The 16,118-nt window shown below is 43.7% G+C and overlaps 1 protein-coding gene across 4 annotated transcripts in view; it reads right to left on the reverse strand.

Annotated features, from left to right (window-relative positions):
- Positions 1-379: 379 nt before the first annotated feature.
- Not1 (CCR4-NOT transcription complex subunit 1) overlaps positions 380-16,118 on the reverse strand; it is a 116,081-nt gene continuing 100,342 nt past the window's right edge. For 2 of the 4 annotated variants that reach the window (XM_089579803.1, XM_089579802.1), the window contains exons 37-42: positions 14,541-14,945; positions 14,217-14,474; positions 12,444-12,693; positions 9,867-9,999; positions 7,505-7,639; positions 380-623 (exon numbers count right to left, since the gene is read on the reverse strand). In XM_089579803.1, the coding sequence (XP_089435929.1) occupies positions 560-623; positions 7,505-7,639; positions 9,867-9,999; positions 12,444-12,693; positions 14,217-14,474; positions 14,541-14,945 (1,245 nt within the window). In that variant the 3' untranslated portion in view covers positions 380-559. The remainder of the gene's footprint in view (positions 624-7,504; positions 7,640-9,866; positions 10,000-12,443; positions 12,694-14,216; positions 14,475-14,540; positions 14,946-16,118) is intronic. The other 2 variants (XM_089579804.1, XM_089579805.1) reach the window with 1 other exon arrangement.

Raw genomic sequence — 16,118 nt, forward strand, 5'->3', positions numbered from 1 at the left:
GTCAACAATTGGTTTGCCCATACTGTTCATGAATAAACAGATTTTCATTCAAACTTGTACAGTTTAATAGTCTGCCTTATGTTGCTGTTCCTACTTTTAATTACTTTTCTCACTGTTGGTGCATGCCACAGCATCATACCAGAATACAGAATGGCTCAGTGGGTTCAAACAGTGATTACCACAGGAGTGCAAAGAAAACATTTGCAATATGAACAAAAGCCTCTATCTGATTCCGTGAACTATAGATTTTATTAACCATGCACGTCTTACAGCTTTTCTAAAACTGCATGACAGCGCAAGCAAACATACATTTGGGACCAGTCAAATTTAAATGCATAGTAGTCAAATGTTTCAAGAAACAAACGGGCCTCTGCAGTAGTCCACTTTTGTCCACAACCGTTTATTTACGACAAAATGACGGACTAGAAAAAAAAGGCAAATCTAGTATTTTTCTTTTCCTTATATACAAAGTTTTTATAAAAACAAGCAGCATGGGCTGCTTGCAGTCAGTAGAGAAAGAACACAAAGCCTATACAAAATGGGAACCTTCAGCTTGATGCTAACCAGAAGGCTCCGTGGGTGGCTTCTGCTGCATGCAAGAGCGTGCCACCGATTCGAAGAGCCTGCAAAAAATAAAAACACGCAATATTACTGCTGGTGAACAAATATGCACAGAGAAGGTACAGAAATGACAATATACTAGGTGCTTATGAATGTCAGCAGAGAAAAATGCAAAAGGGAGCATGTTTTGGAGCACCACAAACCCTTCAAATCCAATCTGGTGGCTGCCAAGTGTAGATAAATTTCTCAGCAAATATAACTAGTAATGGATTTCAAGCACATAAAAAGGTGCGTGAAACAAGTTTAGTTTATTTATTATACAACAAATGACCATCGAAGTGATGCAAGACTAGTCTGGTGCTGCCTTAATGATTTTCATCTGTGTACACCACTTTTCGATCAAGATTTTGCCAGTGGTGGGAATGGTCAAGAGCATTTTGAAGCAGGCTAACTAGTAGAAGGCGAAAATTCAATTTGTTGCAAAAGTGTACAGGAGAGTACAAACTGAGAAGTGAGCACGGCATGCCTTGGCATTGCATAAATGGACAATGCAGCTCTGCTGCGTAGAGATTTTGCCTCTTATTATTTGTTTTGTTCTCAAGAATAATTGCGTCATAAAATGTGAACACAGGAAGATAGCATACCTACAGCTGTCGCTTCCATGCCATGCTGAAGATCAACGTGTGTGGGATTTTTTTTTTAATAACGTGTGAACGTTTTGTAATATGCTGTCAGGGTGGCAATGATTCACAGTCATTTTGCCACATGCATGGTTGCCTGTTTTATAACATGTCAGTATATTTCGATTACCTGTGCACTTCATGGATTATTAAATTCTGTATAAACTCGATTGCTTCATATCTGCTGTCAATGTTCGCCTTTTGGACAGTTGTGCAGTGCTGCAGAAAGTTTGCTCATGTGATGGAGGACCCCAAAGATCTATGGTAAAATTTACACCCCTTGCAGCGGTTCAGCCAAGTTCTGCCAAACTTATTTCTTAGACCCACTGCTTAAAGATGAAAAACTGGACAGCGGCACCTCAGAGCTGCACTGATTTATGCAAAGCGCCCGTGCATTGCTTGAGTGCGCAGTGATCTCCTGCCTTTTCCATACAACAAACTATTTAATCTGCAGACATAGCTTACCTATATTCACATGGTAAATGCCTAAGAAACACTGAATATAAAACCATTTTATAGTAGTAGCTAGTGCCAGAGCCCTGCAGTGCTGATGTCGTTTTGTTGCCTCCTGACTTTCCGCTGCGCACCTACTGGCAGCTTCTGTCTCTGTATCAAAACATCCTCGGAAGCTTCATTGCTACTAGAAAGGTACTGAAGGTATCTGGTAGTACTACTAACAGTAACAGACTTCATTTTGTGCACTAGTGCCTTGGTTACAATTCTTCGGATAACAATCGTGCTCAGTGAAAAAAAAAGAAATGCTCACATGACAAAGAATTTAATGAGTCATGAAGCACTGTACGGTAGCCATGCAGGTACCCCCTTACTAGGAAAGTGATGGCAGCAGTTGATTATTGCAAGGGCAAGGCGCAACAAGCCTGCTCACAAAACGGAGATAAGAAGAGCAACCCGAGATGCAATTGCAAGTGGGACCATCTTTTCCATGCTCACTCGCAATGATTGAACACAAAGCATTGGTTGTGGAATGCCATCAGAAACACAGCGTTCATGACGACACGCAACCTGCTTAGCCCTCGTGTATCTGTTTAGCTGGGCTGCAAGTCGTGTGATGGGCCCAAACACTGTCGCGAATTGAAGGCGCATGAACGAAGCCACACCGCTGAAGCCCAAGTGAGCTGGCCACAGGCTGGCTTTGAGCCCGATCTTTCTGTCGTATGTCTTTTTCTCATCTTCTGTGGCTAAAAGTGCACAGTTTCTAGATTGTAACTGACGAAAATTGTGAACGGTCAAAGCAGCCACCACGAAAAAAACCGCAGCTACACAGCCTGCAACTCATCTGTTCCACTACCCTTCACAAGCTAAGTTTTCGCGAGTGCCAGGTCTCTTATTATTCATAACAATCTAAAATAAGAGAATTGCTGCCAGTCGGGTTCATGGCTGCAACCAGCTGTTGACTACATATCATGGTATGACACAATCACCTGCCACATGATGTAGCAATTAAGTCTTCCTACCCGCAAGCATGCAGCGAGGGTATTGATTTTATGCAAGGCCTGGCATTATTTCCCGCGGCATTGTGCCGCATGCTTGCAGTTAATTCTATAAGCCCTTTAAGGCCGATATTATTTTTAATATAGTCTATAACTTTTTTTGATAGGGTGGCAGGATTCTCAGGATCAAAAACTTTGTAAATTATATGTGCCGTCATAGCAGGTCTAATATTATCGTGATGACAAAACGGCAAGCTTACTCATAGACAAGTGCAGTTAAGATACTGCTGTTCACAAATTTCACGCCATTTCGCCGTGAGTTCGGATAAAGAAGAAATTCGCAATTTTGGCATGTTTTAGAGGTTAAAATAGTTAAAACAAAGTGCAGCATGAAGCAAATAGTAATTCAAATAATTTTGAAGCGAATAGTTCGAATCCTTGTGGTGCACAAAAAAAGGCTGACTGGCACAACAGACTGTTTCAAAATCATGTATTTTTCGAACACACAAGGCCACTAAATGAAAAAAATAAAAAGCATGCACTGCAGCTTTGTCACACTCATTCACGCTGTGTCGGCTGTGTCGATGTCCTACAAAAATGGCCACCGGTAATTGGAGTCGACCTACATGCAAAGTCGATGCATTTGTGGGGTGTAAGACCTCTCTATGGACCGCCCGTCTACTGGTTTTAATTGCAACTGCATCGTTGTGCAGCTGTTGCTTTTAGGCGACGGCTCCAGGAACACCTGCTAGGCGTGCACACTGCACCTCGCGCCCAGCGCCACCCGGCGTCGGAAAGGAGCACCCATCTCCATGTGCCTCATGCTAGCTTCCTCTCCTGCTAGCACTGTCTCACTTGATTTGCAAACTTCACGCGCAAAAGAGCAGCTGCAACACCTACACTCAGCTCTGACTTATTCCACGGAATTCAAGGGAGCCGCACATCCTCTGATTACAGATTTAACATAGCGCAATCCACGGCCGCTTCTGCTCGGAGCCAGTGTGCATGCACAGAGTGCCCTGAGGACGCCACAAAATGCCATGCGGCAACCAGCTGTTAGCACGCCTGCTGTCGAGACCAATCAGCACGTGCTAAAGCGGATCAGGCCATGCTAAATCTCTCTACTGATGCACGCCGCCATTCCAGTTACGGCGCGTGCACACCGCGGGTAGTGTGGCTGCAGATACCTGGCAGGTACAGATCTAGGCACCGCACTCCGTTTAGTACAAGCCTTTGTGATCAGCCGCATTGCTTACATATGCCCTTACCTACGTCTCACGACAGCTGAAAGAAAGAGAAAGTGGAGGCTATAATCAGAAAATGCGTCAAACAAGCAGTTGGGCTACCCATCCACACAGCGATTGGGAAAGCGTTAGGTCTCTGTCCTCATAACACCTAAGTGAGATTATTGCAGTGGTCGCAGTCTTGCAATACGAACAGCTACCGGCCACACCGACTGGCAGACACATTCTGTCCACACTAGGTTTAACATACGAACTACAAGGCGGACCAACAACTGACCTTCCCAAACATATATGCCAGCTTCTGGTCATTCCACCGATACCTCGGAACATGCATCCAGATTTCCACGCTGAACGTTGTGCAGAGATGGTCATTCCACCAATACCTTGGAACATGCATCCAGATTTCCATGCTGAACGTCGTGCACAAAGAGCCAAATCGTTGGGCAAATGTTTTCTTAATGCTACTTCTGTGGTATATATATATTGTGATAGCAAAGCCGATCTAAATCATATGATCTGGAACTGCCCGCAGTACCCGCCCGCGAGTCACTTCATATTCGACTCTGAACATTGGGAGGCCCTAATGCTCAACCCTGACCCAGGAACATATCAAGCTCCTCCAGCCGGCTGAAGACACCGCCGCTGCCCAAGGGATAGCGGCGGGGGTTCGGCTTCGGGTCGCTCCTCTGTATTCGCTGGAAACAAAGTTCCACCACCACCACGCTTCTGCCTGCCCACGTATGCTGCCGCCACCATGCGCAGACCAGCTCCAGCATATGTGCGGGAGTGCAGGCACGCTGAACCAAAACCACACGAAGCCTAAGTTCCAGAAACGTGATTCACTCGAAACAAATACTTCGAGATTAAAAGCACCAACATTCACATCGAATCAAATTCTTTCCTAAATTCAACCGGATATTCGAAATGACTGAATATTCGCATAGGCCTAGTAAATACTATTAGCAAAATGTTTGAATATTCGCACATGCCTAGTCCATAATTATTAATTTAGAAGACATCAGCCAGTTGGGGGAAATCGTTTGTATGAAGAGGGCCAAACTAAAGGCACCTTGTGAAAACAAACAGCACAGTTCAACAGCTTCCATCCGACAGCATAATACGTGGGCCACGCGGACAAACTTAAGGCAATTATTAGGTGCTTACTACTGGCAATAGCATTCGTGCGGTGCCACACACATAAATCTAATGGTGTTAGCCTTACTGCCATTCGTGACCTACAGAGTTTGCACAACTTCAAGCAGTATGTACTCTTGTCCCCATTCCACACGCAGAAAAGCATAGAACTTTGTTAGTAACAACTTCCTATCCAGTAGCAAATGGTTTCTTCACAACTTTCAGTCAGATCAGGCATCTTTACTGCATTCTGGGTGCGAAGGGCACCATTTTACTAGCCCTTCTGAGATACTCTCGGCTCATGTACTGAGACAGTGCGCTCATTAGCACTGTTTATATTCAGGTGAAATTTTGACCGTCTTGCAGGCGTATCATCATCATGACTTCCATATAATGACATTAAATATGGATGTATAGCACCAACTCCGAAAATAATGACATTAACAAACTTAAGGCCCTTGGCATTTACTGCCTTTTCTTGTGCACGTGTGGCACGGGTATAACATTGATGGTGAAGTCTAACTGTACGAATTAACAACGAAGGTGACATCAACACGAAAACAAGCCTTGCTGCCAATTTTGACAGCCATTGATAATTGCCATTGGCATCTTCAGGCTAGATCAACTAGTCTTAAAGAGACAGTGAGGACAAATTAAAACTGGCCTGTACCAACAGATTACAGTCAACCGAAAATTCGGACCCCTGACTATTGGACATGCTTGATTATTCACTTTTTTGCGGCACTGCAACATGGCCCATAGAGCCAATGTATAAGACCATCTAAAATTTCGGATGCATCGCAGCTGACTGCTCGATTTTTCGGACCTTGCTTGCACTCGCCGCCATAATGTGTGTACAGTGGAATTTTGTTAATGAAAAGCGCAAGAAAGATCGAAAACTTCATAAAAAATGAAAGCTAAAAGAAGCCCCGTAAATGGCGGGGCTGATATTATCCACAAGTCAACACACTGCGCCTGCATGGTTTCGAATTCAGACCACTCTTGGACGTCGCCCGCCGCACAAACTTAACACTAATTGCAGTTCGCAAAACTCGTCTTTCCCAAGTCTTTCGTCCCGACTACATGGAGAGGAGCCAAGAGTGTGGGAGGCGTATGGTTTCACGGAGGCGGCGAACGTAGAAGAAAATGGTAGTGCATTTCAAAGAGAGGTAGAGAGGTTAGCGTACCTACGCAAAACACATCGCAATCCTTACGTTTCTATCGTAAATCTGTCCAGAACTGCCATTTTGATAACAGGCAAGATGCATATCATTATACACAAGCCACTGTAGAGTGCTTGTCACCGGTGACGATGCAGATTTTGGCTCTAGTCACTAGGCCTTATTATGGAAGCCAACGTTGACGCCTTCTTGTTGTTCCACACTCTTCAAACCACGGGCGTAGCGCAGTTCCCGTAGCGGCGGGTTCGCTTTCGTGTCTAGACTTTGTCCCAGCCCATGCGTTCGTCGGCGATGTACCAAAGGCAGTGAAGCCATCACACACCGAGCTCATGAAAGCGGTCGCAGCGTGTCGCGTATGCAGGTGACGGGCGCTGAGATTTAGTTACAAGGAGCTTCGGAAGCACACATAACCATTGACCGCATTGTCCGGCATATTAAGAATAAGTGTTTTTTGTTTTGTTTTTTTTTTCCCAGTGAAATTTGATTTTTCACAGAATTTTGCGGTCCCTAGACGGTCCGAAAAATCGGTCGTCGACTCTGCCACATTCTAACGATAATGGCGCTACATTCGCTAAAAACTGTGCTTTTATAAGCTTGGAAAACTAAAAAAAAATACAAGTGTTGCCATCACTGGCTGATTTTGAAAGTAAACTATGCTGTATTGACACTGATTTTGGGGCGTAACGTTAATCATGAAGCCTTTTTCAGTGGACGTCACGTGCCCAAATAATGTGGCGGTGAACTTTTTAATGCAATTTTTTCAGCAATAAATCCATCTTTTGCTGCCGGACAAACACCAACATACCTAAGAAAGGCCATAGAACAGACTTTTACTAAACAGAAAAATTGGCTGGAATTGTCCTCAATGTACCTTAAGGAGCGCAAAATGCGTGGATGCGTGCCTACTATGCCTGCAAACTGACTTCGCTAGCCTATTTCCACTGCTTGAAGTATGTTTTTTTTTTTTGCTACAAGCAGCTGGAGCAGTTGGGCAGAAAAAAGAAAATACCACAAAGCAATAAGGTTGTACTTTAGAGCGGGGCTGAAAAGAAACAGAAGACTTCTCAGATCAAAGTGCTGTCGCATGTTATGATCAAAAATTTACGAAACATAATACACGTATGCGTTTCAGTGCCCTCCAGTGCAACAATATCAGAGAGCCATATTCTTCAGATGCTTCTTTGTAAAGCAGTGGAATTAATTTTTTTTGAGGCACATGCAACATGCACTCATAAATAAAATATTCCACTTACTTCTCAATCTCAGGTGCACAGCGCACAAACTCATGGGTCCAAAACTTGAAAGTTGGGTTCTTGATGAGGTCAATGAAAGTTACTAGGAGACCCCATGGGTGTGGCCGATTTACAATGAGACGCTCTAGCAAAACCCTGAATAAAAGGAGAGCACAAGAACACATATTAACCAAGAAGAAAAAACAGTAAGTGCTAAACGACACAACAATCCCCTGCTGGTTATTGCATAGCTTTAATCATCAGGCTGTATATATTTTACTTTCTTTCAGTAGGCAACACAATTTCCTTTTATTGTAATGAAAACAGCACATGCACACAGCATAATTTACTGCACTCTCAGCTTCAAGCATACCAACATCGAATTACCGGGTGCATGAGGTACTTAACACTATGTTGACTCCAGGCACAGAACCATATGTCCAGCAAAAATAGACGTATTTCTATCAAACCATTTCCAGAAATGCTCAACGAACCTGCTATCCACAGCAATAACCAATTCAATTACCGCCCGCATGTTCGAATCAGGCGGTCCTTGGAAATGTTGCCCACTGAGTCGGCAATGGTGGCTTTCAGCACGTCTTTCATGTTATGTGGCTGTTTGTTGGCCTCCCTCTCAACAACGCTCCAGACATATACTAGTCCAACTAATTTAAACCTGGAGAACTAGGGAGCCACAAGTTAGGAGCGACATGGTCGTGAAAGCTGTTGGCCAGCCACTCCTGGGTAATGCAGGCAATGTGGGTGGGAGTCGAATATTGCTCAAAGACATAAAGCCTTACTTTTGAAACAGTCTCTATCCAGGGCTTTACAATGGTGTCAGTCACCTCCACATACACAGCAGCATTTATGCAGAGTCCTTCCGCAAAAAAGTGTGGTGGCATGATGTCACCCTCGTGGCTGGCAACAGCTAACAATCACAGATAACGGAAATATTTTGCACGCACCACTGTAGGCACCTCATCACAGCTTGCGCAAAGCCACCGTTCATTATGACCATTAGCTTTTTGGTCTTGGTAAAAGTTCTTTTCATCTGACAAAATAAAATAGAAGATGATAATTAAAAAAAAAAAGAGGAGCATTCCACACTCCTCAGGCTCTTCAGCTTGCTTAAAGCACCTGGACCGGAGCGGAGAGTTTCATCGGACATGTATTGCCCCCTCCTCATGATGTAGGAATGGTACCTCAAGTCTTCGCACACAGGATAACATGTATTGCCCCCTCCTCATGATGTAAGAATGGTACCATGAGTTTTTTTGCACAATGAGCCCGACATCAACACTAGCCGCTTTTAGCATACCAGAGAGATACTAGCAGAGACATATACCGGTTTACCGGACCTCTCCTGCATACATGCAGTGGCACTGTTGGGGTCAGGCAGGACCACTCCGCATGCGCAGCTAGCATCCGGTAAACAGATATATTCCATGCTAATACATCTCCGGTATGCTAAAAGCATCTATTGATTTCGAGCTCGTTTGCAACGGCCCTCACGAACTTTCCTGGGTTATCAGCTGCTGGTTAAAAATCATGCGTTCTAGCAACAAGACTGCTGACTGTGCTTTTTTTGGCCACGGATGCCATGTCACTGTCAGAGCACATCAGTTCCTTCTGTACTTTGTAAACAAAGACTTCGCTGCGTTCAGAAAGGTGGCACTTTCCAAGTCTCTGTGGTGCGCGGCCAGGGTGAAAAACCTGAAGAAAAACCTTGAAACAAGCTGATGAACAAGTGCTGAAGACCAGCTCCACCAGCCTCCAGAGAGAGAAACAATGCCTAGATGCGTAGGCTCCCATTGAGAGCGCCACACAAAAGTTGCAGAAATTCTATGAATGGCTAGTACTTTCTTCCTTGCACAATGCAACACTTGCATGACACATATAAGCTTCACCACCAAGAAGATATTGCAAAACTTGTGCTCGTGCAAATAGGGGCAGCTCCCTGACCATCCTAATCGCTGTTGATGTCCATTAGCCTCCAACTGCTGACCTTGCAATTGCATTTTTTATGCGTCTGTTGCCTTGGGGTACACTTGAACGGACGATAGTGAACCATCAAGAGAGCGACAAGGAGTAATGCAGAAGCAGTTTATAACATTGCCTTAGGGTTCTACACAAACTGTGCTTCTTCCATTTTTGCCACCCTGGAAATCAGGTACAGTAATTACAGTAATTTGAACCACCTAACAAGGACAAACACCCAAAACTTCACTTCCCCTCATTAGTAACCATACTCTTTGTAGCCAACAACTTGAAGTTGAAATAACAAACCATGCAAACAGCATGTTTTATTACTACATGAGAACAACGATGAAAAAGCAGAAAAGAACAAAGGCCTCCAAGGTAACCTGCATTTCCAGCAACTTGCCTTGTTATTTGTTCCTGGATAGCTTCAGTGTTGGCTTCCGCAAATAAGTACAGCAGAGTACAGCTGAAGTAGTGCGTGTGACTGTTCGGATACCGCAGCTGGTTTGCAATCGCGTTCAAGAAGAGGTACCGTCCTGCATTAAAATGAAATGGTTTTATATGCACTCAGGAACGAAATTAGAAAGGCAGTGCACTGATGTCCCACACGCACAGAAACACCACCTCACTAAAAAACAGCTAACTAAACTCAACACAATACACCGAACAGCACTACATCTACCACTACATACTAGCACCACCAAACTGCTACAGCCAAGATTACAAACAACATAAGAGGAAATAACTGAGGTGCATTTGTCCAATCAGCAACAAAAACTGAAATACCCCAATGCATTCTGGAACAACGCAGAAGCGGCTCCGCCTGGCTGCGATCAATCGAGATAAATCTGGTCGCTTCTTGTATCACAAATAGTGAAAAAGCGGCGTGCCGGCAGCTTCAAGAATGAACAAATAAACACTAATGATTTGTGGCAATATGGGGCCCTGGGCATGAAGGCACCCCCAGAAATCAGTGCATTCATGCGTTTGCCTCTGAAATTAGCACCTGGGTGCCAGCGGATAGCCTCCCCAACCTGCACCCATACACTCACACCCCAAATGAGCCTCTCGACTACTGCACAGTCATACACCTGAGTTGGCGAAGAGCTTAAGCTGATCGACTATGCAGAGAGGGCTCTTTGACTAAGAATAAGGCATTTAAAATTGCTTTTAAATTAAGTTTATTCTCTCTCTTTCTCGTGTTAGAAATTACTGCATATGCCCTGCAGTGTGGCAATGCTAACGGCACTGCGAAGCACCAATATCCCACCCCTTTGAAAAATATAATTCACACAATGTTAAATCTCTGTTACAGAAATTTTTGTCAAAATTATTAGTTTTAAAGGAGTATAAACACCTAACTTTTGGATGCGTGTTTTCTTCTTTGTAATGAGGCGTAAGGCATTATTATGCATGGATTACCACGTGGTATTCTCCTATGACTGCTAAATAATTTATAATTGAATTTCTTATGCTGCTTTGGTTTCAACAGCCCATTGATGGCTTTGACGTCAAAGAGAGTTACTGATCATGTGAGGCATGAAAACTGCAATATACTCCGTGCTTCTGCATTTGTTGTCATTCTGGTTCATGAGGAAGGTTGGCTTTAACATTGGAGTAAATTAAAACGACGAAGCAGCGATTATATCGCGATTTTTTCATGTCTCACGTGACATATAACCTCTTTGACGTCACAGCCATTGTTAGGCTGCTGAAACCGAAACCAAAACAGCATGACAGAAAAATCGATTATAAATTATTTAGTGGTCTAGGCAAATACCCCATGGTGATTCATGCATAGTAGTGTCTTTTGCATCATTGTAGAGAAGAAACCATACCACCAAAATTAGGGATCTATACTCCTTTAAGGTTTACTTTGGGACAAAATTTTATTTTTATCTAAAGCAACAAAATTCCATTGCACTAGAAAGAATTAGTAAGATCATTTTTGTAAAAGAATTTCACTGAAAGTTAACAGACAACCTTATTTATCTACAAGCAAAAATTCCTCTTCAGAGCCCTCAAAACTATTCCAATCACGTGCTGGTTTCTAGCAGTTTGACACTGAGCATTGCTAAAAAGCAAACGTGAAAAATAAATCAATGCACATATTTATCTAGACAGTTAATCACATGCACAGTATACATTTCTCTGCATGTTATTTTCTTTCTATGGTGCTGTGTCAATCTAAACTTGTTTGCTTTCAGTTATAAAGACCATGCAGTATTTTCAGGGAGAAAAAAAAAAGTAATGGCAACATCTGCATATTTATCTTTTTTCTTTGAAAGTTTTTTTTTATTATAAACAGATATCTGATTTGATTTGAAATAAAAGATTTCAATAATCGCAGATGCCTAGAGTTAATGCATTAAGTAGAATCTTGTTCATACAATCCCACTTGACACGAATTCGTAAAATGCCCTGGCCAGAATGCATCCAGTGCAATGGGCAGAAAATCGGATGTTAAAAGCCTGACCAGATGAACAAGTCTTCACGCACTATCATATGGCCACAAAGGAAAAAAAAACACTGTAAAACTTACACAAAGACAAACTTTTTCTGCAAAATAATTCGAGATAAACTTAAATCACTCAAAATTCAATAATTCTAGACCCCTTGTGCATAACCTGACATCTGTTTCAGAAAGTTTAGATAGTACAGGAATGAGCGTCTTGCAATGTTTCGGCACTTTTTTTTTTGGGGGGGGGGGGGGGGGACCCCGTTTGTGCTTAGTGCTTTATAATGTTGCACACTAAAGGGAACTGGAATGCCTGTGACAACTCTTCACTAGGACACTAAAGGACCGAACTCTTCGCTAGGACCGAATAAATGCATTCATCTTGCTGCAGGTTGAGCAGTGTTTTTGCATCAGCCTAAAATATACAAGGAAAATTGCTAAAACAAACAGCTTTCATCAGCAGCGCTTCAAAATGACATATAATATCAAATTAAAAATTTTGCACAACATGAGCATTCTCACCTTCAGTGTCCAGGTCAACAGCCAAGTTCTGGAATATGTCCATGTGTGACGAATGAGTAATTGTGCTCATACTGGGAGTCAGGCTCTTGCTCTGAATATAAGCAATGGCCTGGGTGCCCACATAAAGCACCAATGCATTCATCAGTGGCACATTGTAGTTAATGCCAGGCTCAGTTGTTGCCTGCAGGTTGCTGCGAAGTTCTGACAGAAATGTCACAGGACCACGTGTCTTGATGTAGGAATCCAAATCCTGCAACGAAAGCCAAGGAGTTTTACTTGCAATAACATCCTGTGCCATTTTAATCGAAAATGTCCTCAAGCACATGCAAGCCATTTTTGCATATTACTTTACCCCAAACAAACTTCTCAAAGAGGCTTATATCCCTGTCAAGCAGACAAAATAAAGGCACCTGCTAGCATGCACTCAAGTTGGACACACTTTGAGGGCCAAGTATAAAGCCTCGGCGGCGATTTTTTTTTTTTCCATAATAAGTAATATATAACAAAATGCGCACACAAGTTGACTTTACCTGTTACTTATATAAATCCTTTATTGGTGCAATGGCTTGTGATAGTGACCAGCAAAAAATACACCACAAAAATGCGCAGTAGTCCGCTATGTTGTTTGTGGTCCGGATTCTGGATGTGCTAGGAACTTGTCTTGGCTTGCTACACTATTACCATTAAACAAATTTAATGTAATCGTGGTCAAAAACTAAGTTACGCTCATTTTGCTCATGAGCTCTACTACTCTAAACTGGCATAATTCTGAAGGTTTCGCTAACAGATCATCATTTTGAAAAATTTTGGTTTTAGCCAGCTGCCACTGCCGCATACAGGAGCGCACTCTGCTTTCCTGTTCAGCATCACATAACGTAAAGTGCAACTGAAGGGCTGAAGCACATGTTGGTTCTTTCTGGCAGTGGAAGCACACACTTTCACACTGGCAGTCGCTAGCTCGGACAAGCAGTAGATAGCCTGGCAGCAAACCTTCGATAATCCCCAGGGCGTGTGGAACCCGAAACTATGGTACTGTTACAGTTCAGTTTGCAGCTAATCACTTGGGCCGTACGTGAATATGGAAGGCAGGGTGGAATGCTGCATTTTGCTTATGATCTCCATTGGCTTCAGGCTGCTGCCCTTGTGATTGTTCATTACACAATCAATGCTTTGAATTGTGGGCCCGCCGCAGTTCCATCTCAAGGGAAACTACAAAACTAAGTACAGTGGCAGGACAAAGCAGGGAAAGGGATGGGTGGGGGAGGGGGGGGTGTCGCTCGGTACGCGCAGCAAGCAGTGAGCGGTGGCGTGCGACCAGCACAATGCTGACAATACAATTGAGCATTGGCGTGCAGCTATAAGTAAACCCCGCCAGCTGAAAACAGATCTATGTAAATTCTGCATACGAATTTTCTTTGTTTTGGATGATACACACTTAGGATATGAATATTTTTCACGACTCAGAGATTCGCATGACAGACTCGACTGTAGAGAAAAAGTAAACAAGCAGACAGTTCTAGCACTATATGTTTTGCCAAAAATACATGCTCTCTGGCCAGCTTTTTGTGAGAATCTCATGCAGTTAGCTCTTGTGGGAGCCACTGGCAGTGAATAGCTGGCGAAAAAGGCAGCCACTTGCAGTTAAAGCTTAATATATAGCAGGTGTACTGCTTTCACATGTGACACCAATAAAATAGGCACTGCAGTAAAAAAACTATCACAGTGCTAACAAGAACAAATGCCTGTCTAACACAGATTTTACACTGCACTTGCCTTTCTGAAGCTCTGGGGTTGGATAACTGTAGCAAAGCTTGGGAGGACTCTCGGCGCTTGTGTGATCTCTGGCAGAACTTCCACCTTCAGGTTTGGTGTGAAAGGATCAGGCAGCCGCATGTGTCGGGGAAAAGCACTCAAGATCAAGTTGCGCATCTGAATGCAGTTCGCTGGAATGAGGTCACAGAAGCCATAGTGGTAGTCGCAGAGGAACTCTGGGAAGTCATGCAGCAGCACCAGCAGTACTCGCAATGTGCCCTGAAAAAGAACGAGTCGTCGTCACTTGCTGGAAGCAGGCCTTTCAGCCTGACTTTCATGCCTCACCTTGTACAGAAGCTGAATAGGCTTCTCAAGGTCCACATTGCGCAGGAAAGGGGCCAGGAACTTGAATAAGTCATTAAGGAGCTGCGCAAACATTCCCCAAGCCTTCTGCTGTGGAGTCAGGGCCAGCACACGGCCAAGGAATACACGGTGAGAGATGAGCTCCAGCCAAGAGTAAGCAAATGCAGGGGCCTTGCATGGCTGCAGAACATGCAGCGTGTTGCAGAACGCCATCAGCACAGGAAGGCCAATGGCTTCCAAAACTGGCTCAGGGGCACTCAATTCGAGGAACAGCATCATAAATATGCGGTGGTAAGGAAGCTGCTGGAACTCCAGGCCCCGTGACTCATGATCCTGAAGCAACACACCAGCCACAATCCCAAGCACCTGCATGAATGAACCACGGTGCTAGAACAGATGTTTCACCAGATGGATTTTAGTTGGTTCTAGTTCGCCACCAGTGGATAAGTGATGCTAGAGACACCAGGAGCGTCTTTATATCAGACCTCTCTCCCACTTCAGAAAGACCCAATTTCAACCCACTCAATACACTCCAAATTCTTTGTACAGCAAGTGAAACAAACAACTTTTTTATCTGAAAAGTAGGCATTTTTCAAGGTTATGGACCAACAACATATGAAGTGACATTACAATGATCATTTTGTACAGCTCTGCACAGCACCAAGAAGGCAGGTAGCGTGCAATGGCTTTTGTCATTGGGCCTATCGGTATCAGAGCTGTAATCTCGAAACCGGCGATAACGAAACAGCTCATGGTTTCAGACTTTTATATAAGCAGAGAAGTGGAGCCAGACATTGATGTGTGAATTGTTTAAGTTCGTGTGGTCCTCACTTCGAATGGCACTGAATTTTTCTTTGCTCGCCACTTTTGAGAAGTCATAAGTTTCCTCTAAGCTTCATTGCCTTGTTTTTGCACATTGGACTTGAGCTGACTTGGGGGAAAAAGATCTTCATGAACTCTAATACCACCCAAGCATGCAGAGCAGTGAACGTGCATTAAAAGTTTAAGCATGCAAAATTTAGCATGTACGCATTCCTGCTACTGTGCGCCTAACACTCGGCAGGGAATGCCAGTTCAGCCATATGAGCATCCCACATTGCTTGAAGCTTTGCCTTAATCAAACAAATTTCTATATTGGAATTGGAGATAGAATTAATTCAAGACAACCAGTACTGCACTCAATCAGCAGGGCCATGTTGATATGTTCCCAGTTCATACATTCAAACTAATGAGCAATACAACTGTCCAAGAGGGTCACCCTTTTTCTTCTGCTTCATACATCCCTGGGTTATATGATTTTTCGGCAAGTACATGCATGGCTACGTCAAGTCTGACTGTACGCCATGTTCAGACATCGCGCTAGCATACTAAAGAGCAGAGTCAGGAGTCGCAGCAGTGACTAGCTGCTGCCAGGGCTGCTGGAAACATACCACCAGGCCAAGCTTGGGGTACAAGACGCGAAAAGCAGAATAAAAGCAGCAGACAGCCTCTAGGACATCTCCACAGAGCACGATGAAGCATTCAGAAAAGACATAACATGCCAGCAGGCCTTTTCCACAG

The sequence above is a fragment of the Amblyomma mixtum genome, chromosome 3 (assembly GCF_055824585.1).
Source record: "Amblyomma mixtum isolate Tamu chromosome 3, ASM5582458v1, whole genome shotgun sequence".
Classification (NCBI taxonomy): domain Eukaryota; kingdom Metazoa; phylum Arthropoda; class Arachnida; order Ixodida; family Ixodidae; genus Amblyomma; species Amblyomma mixtum.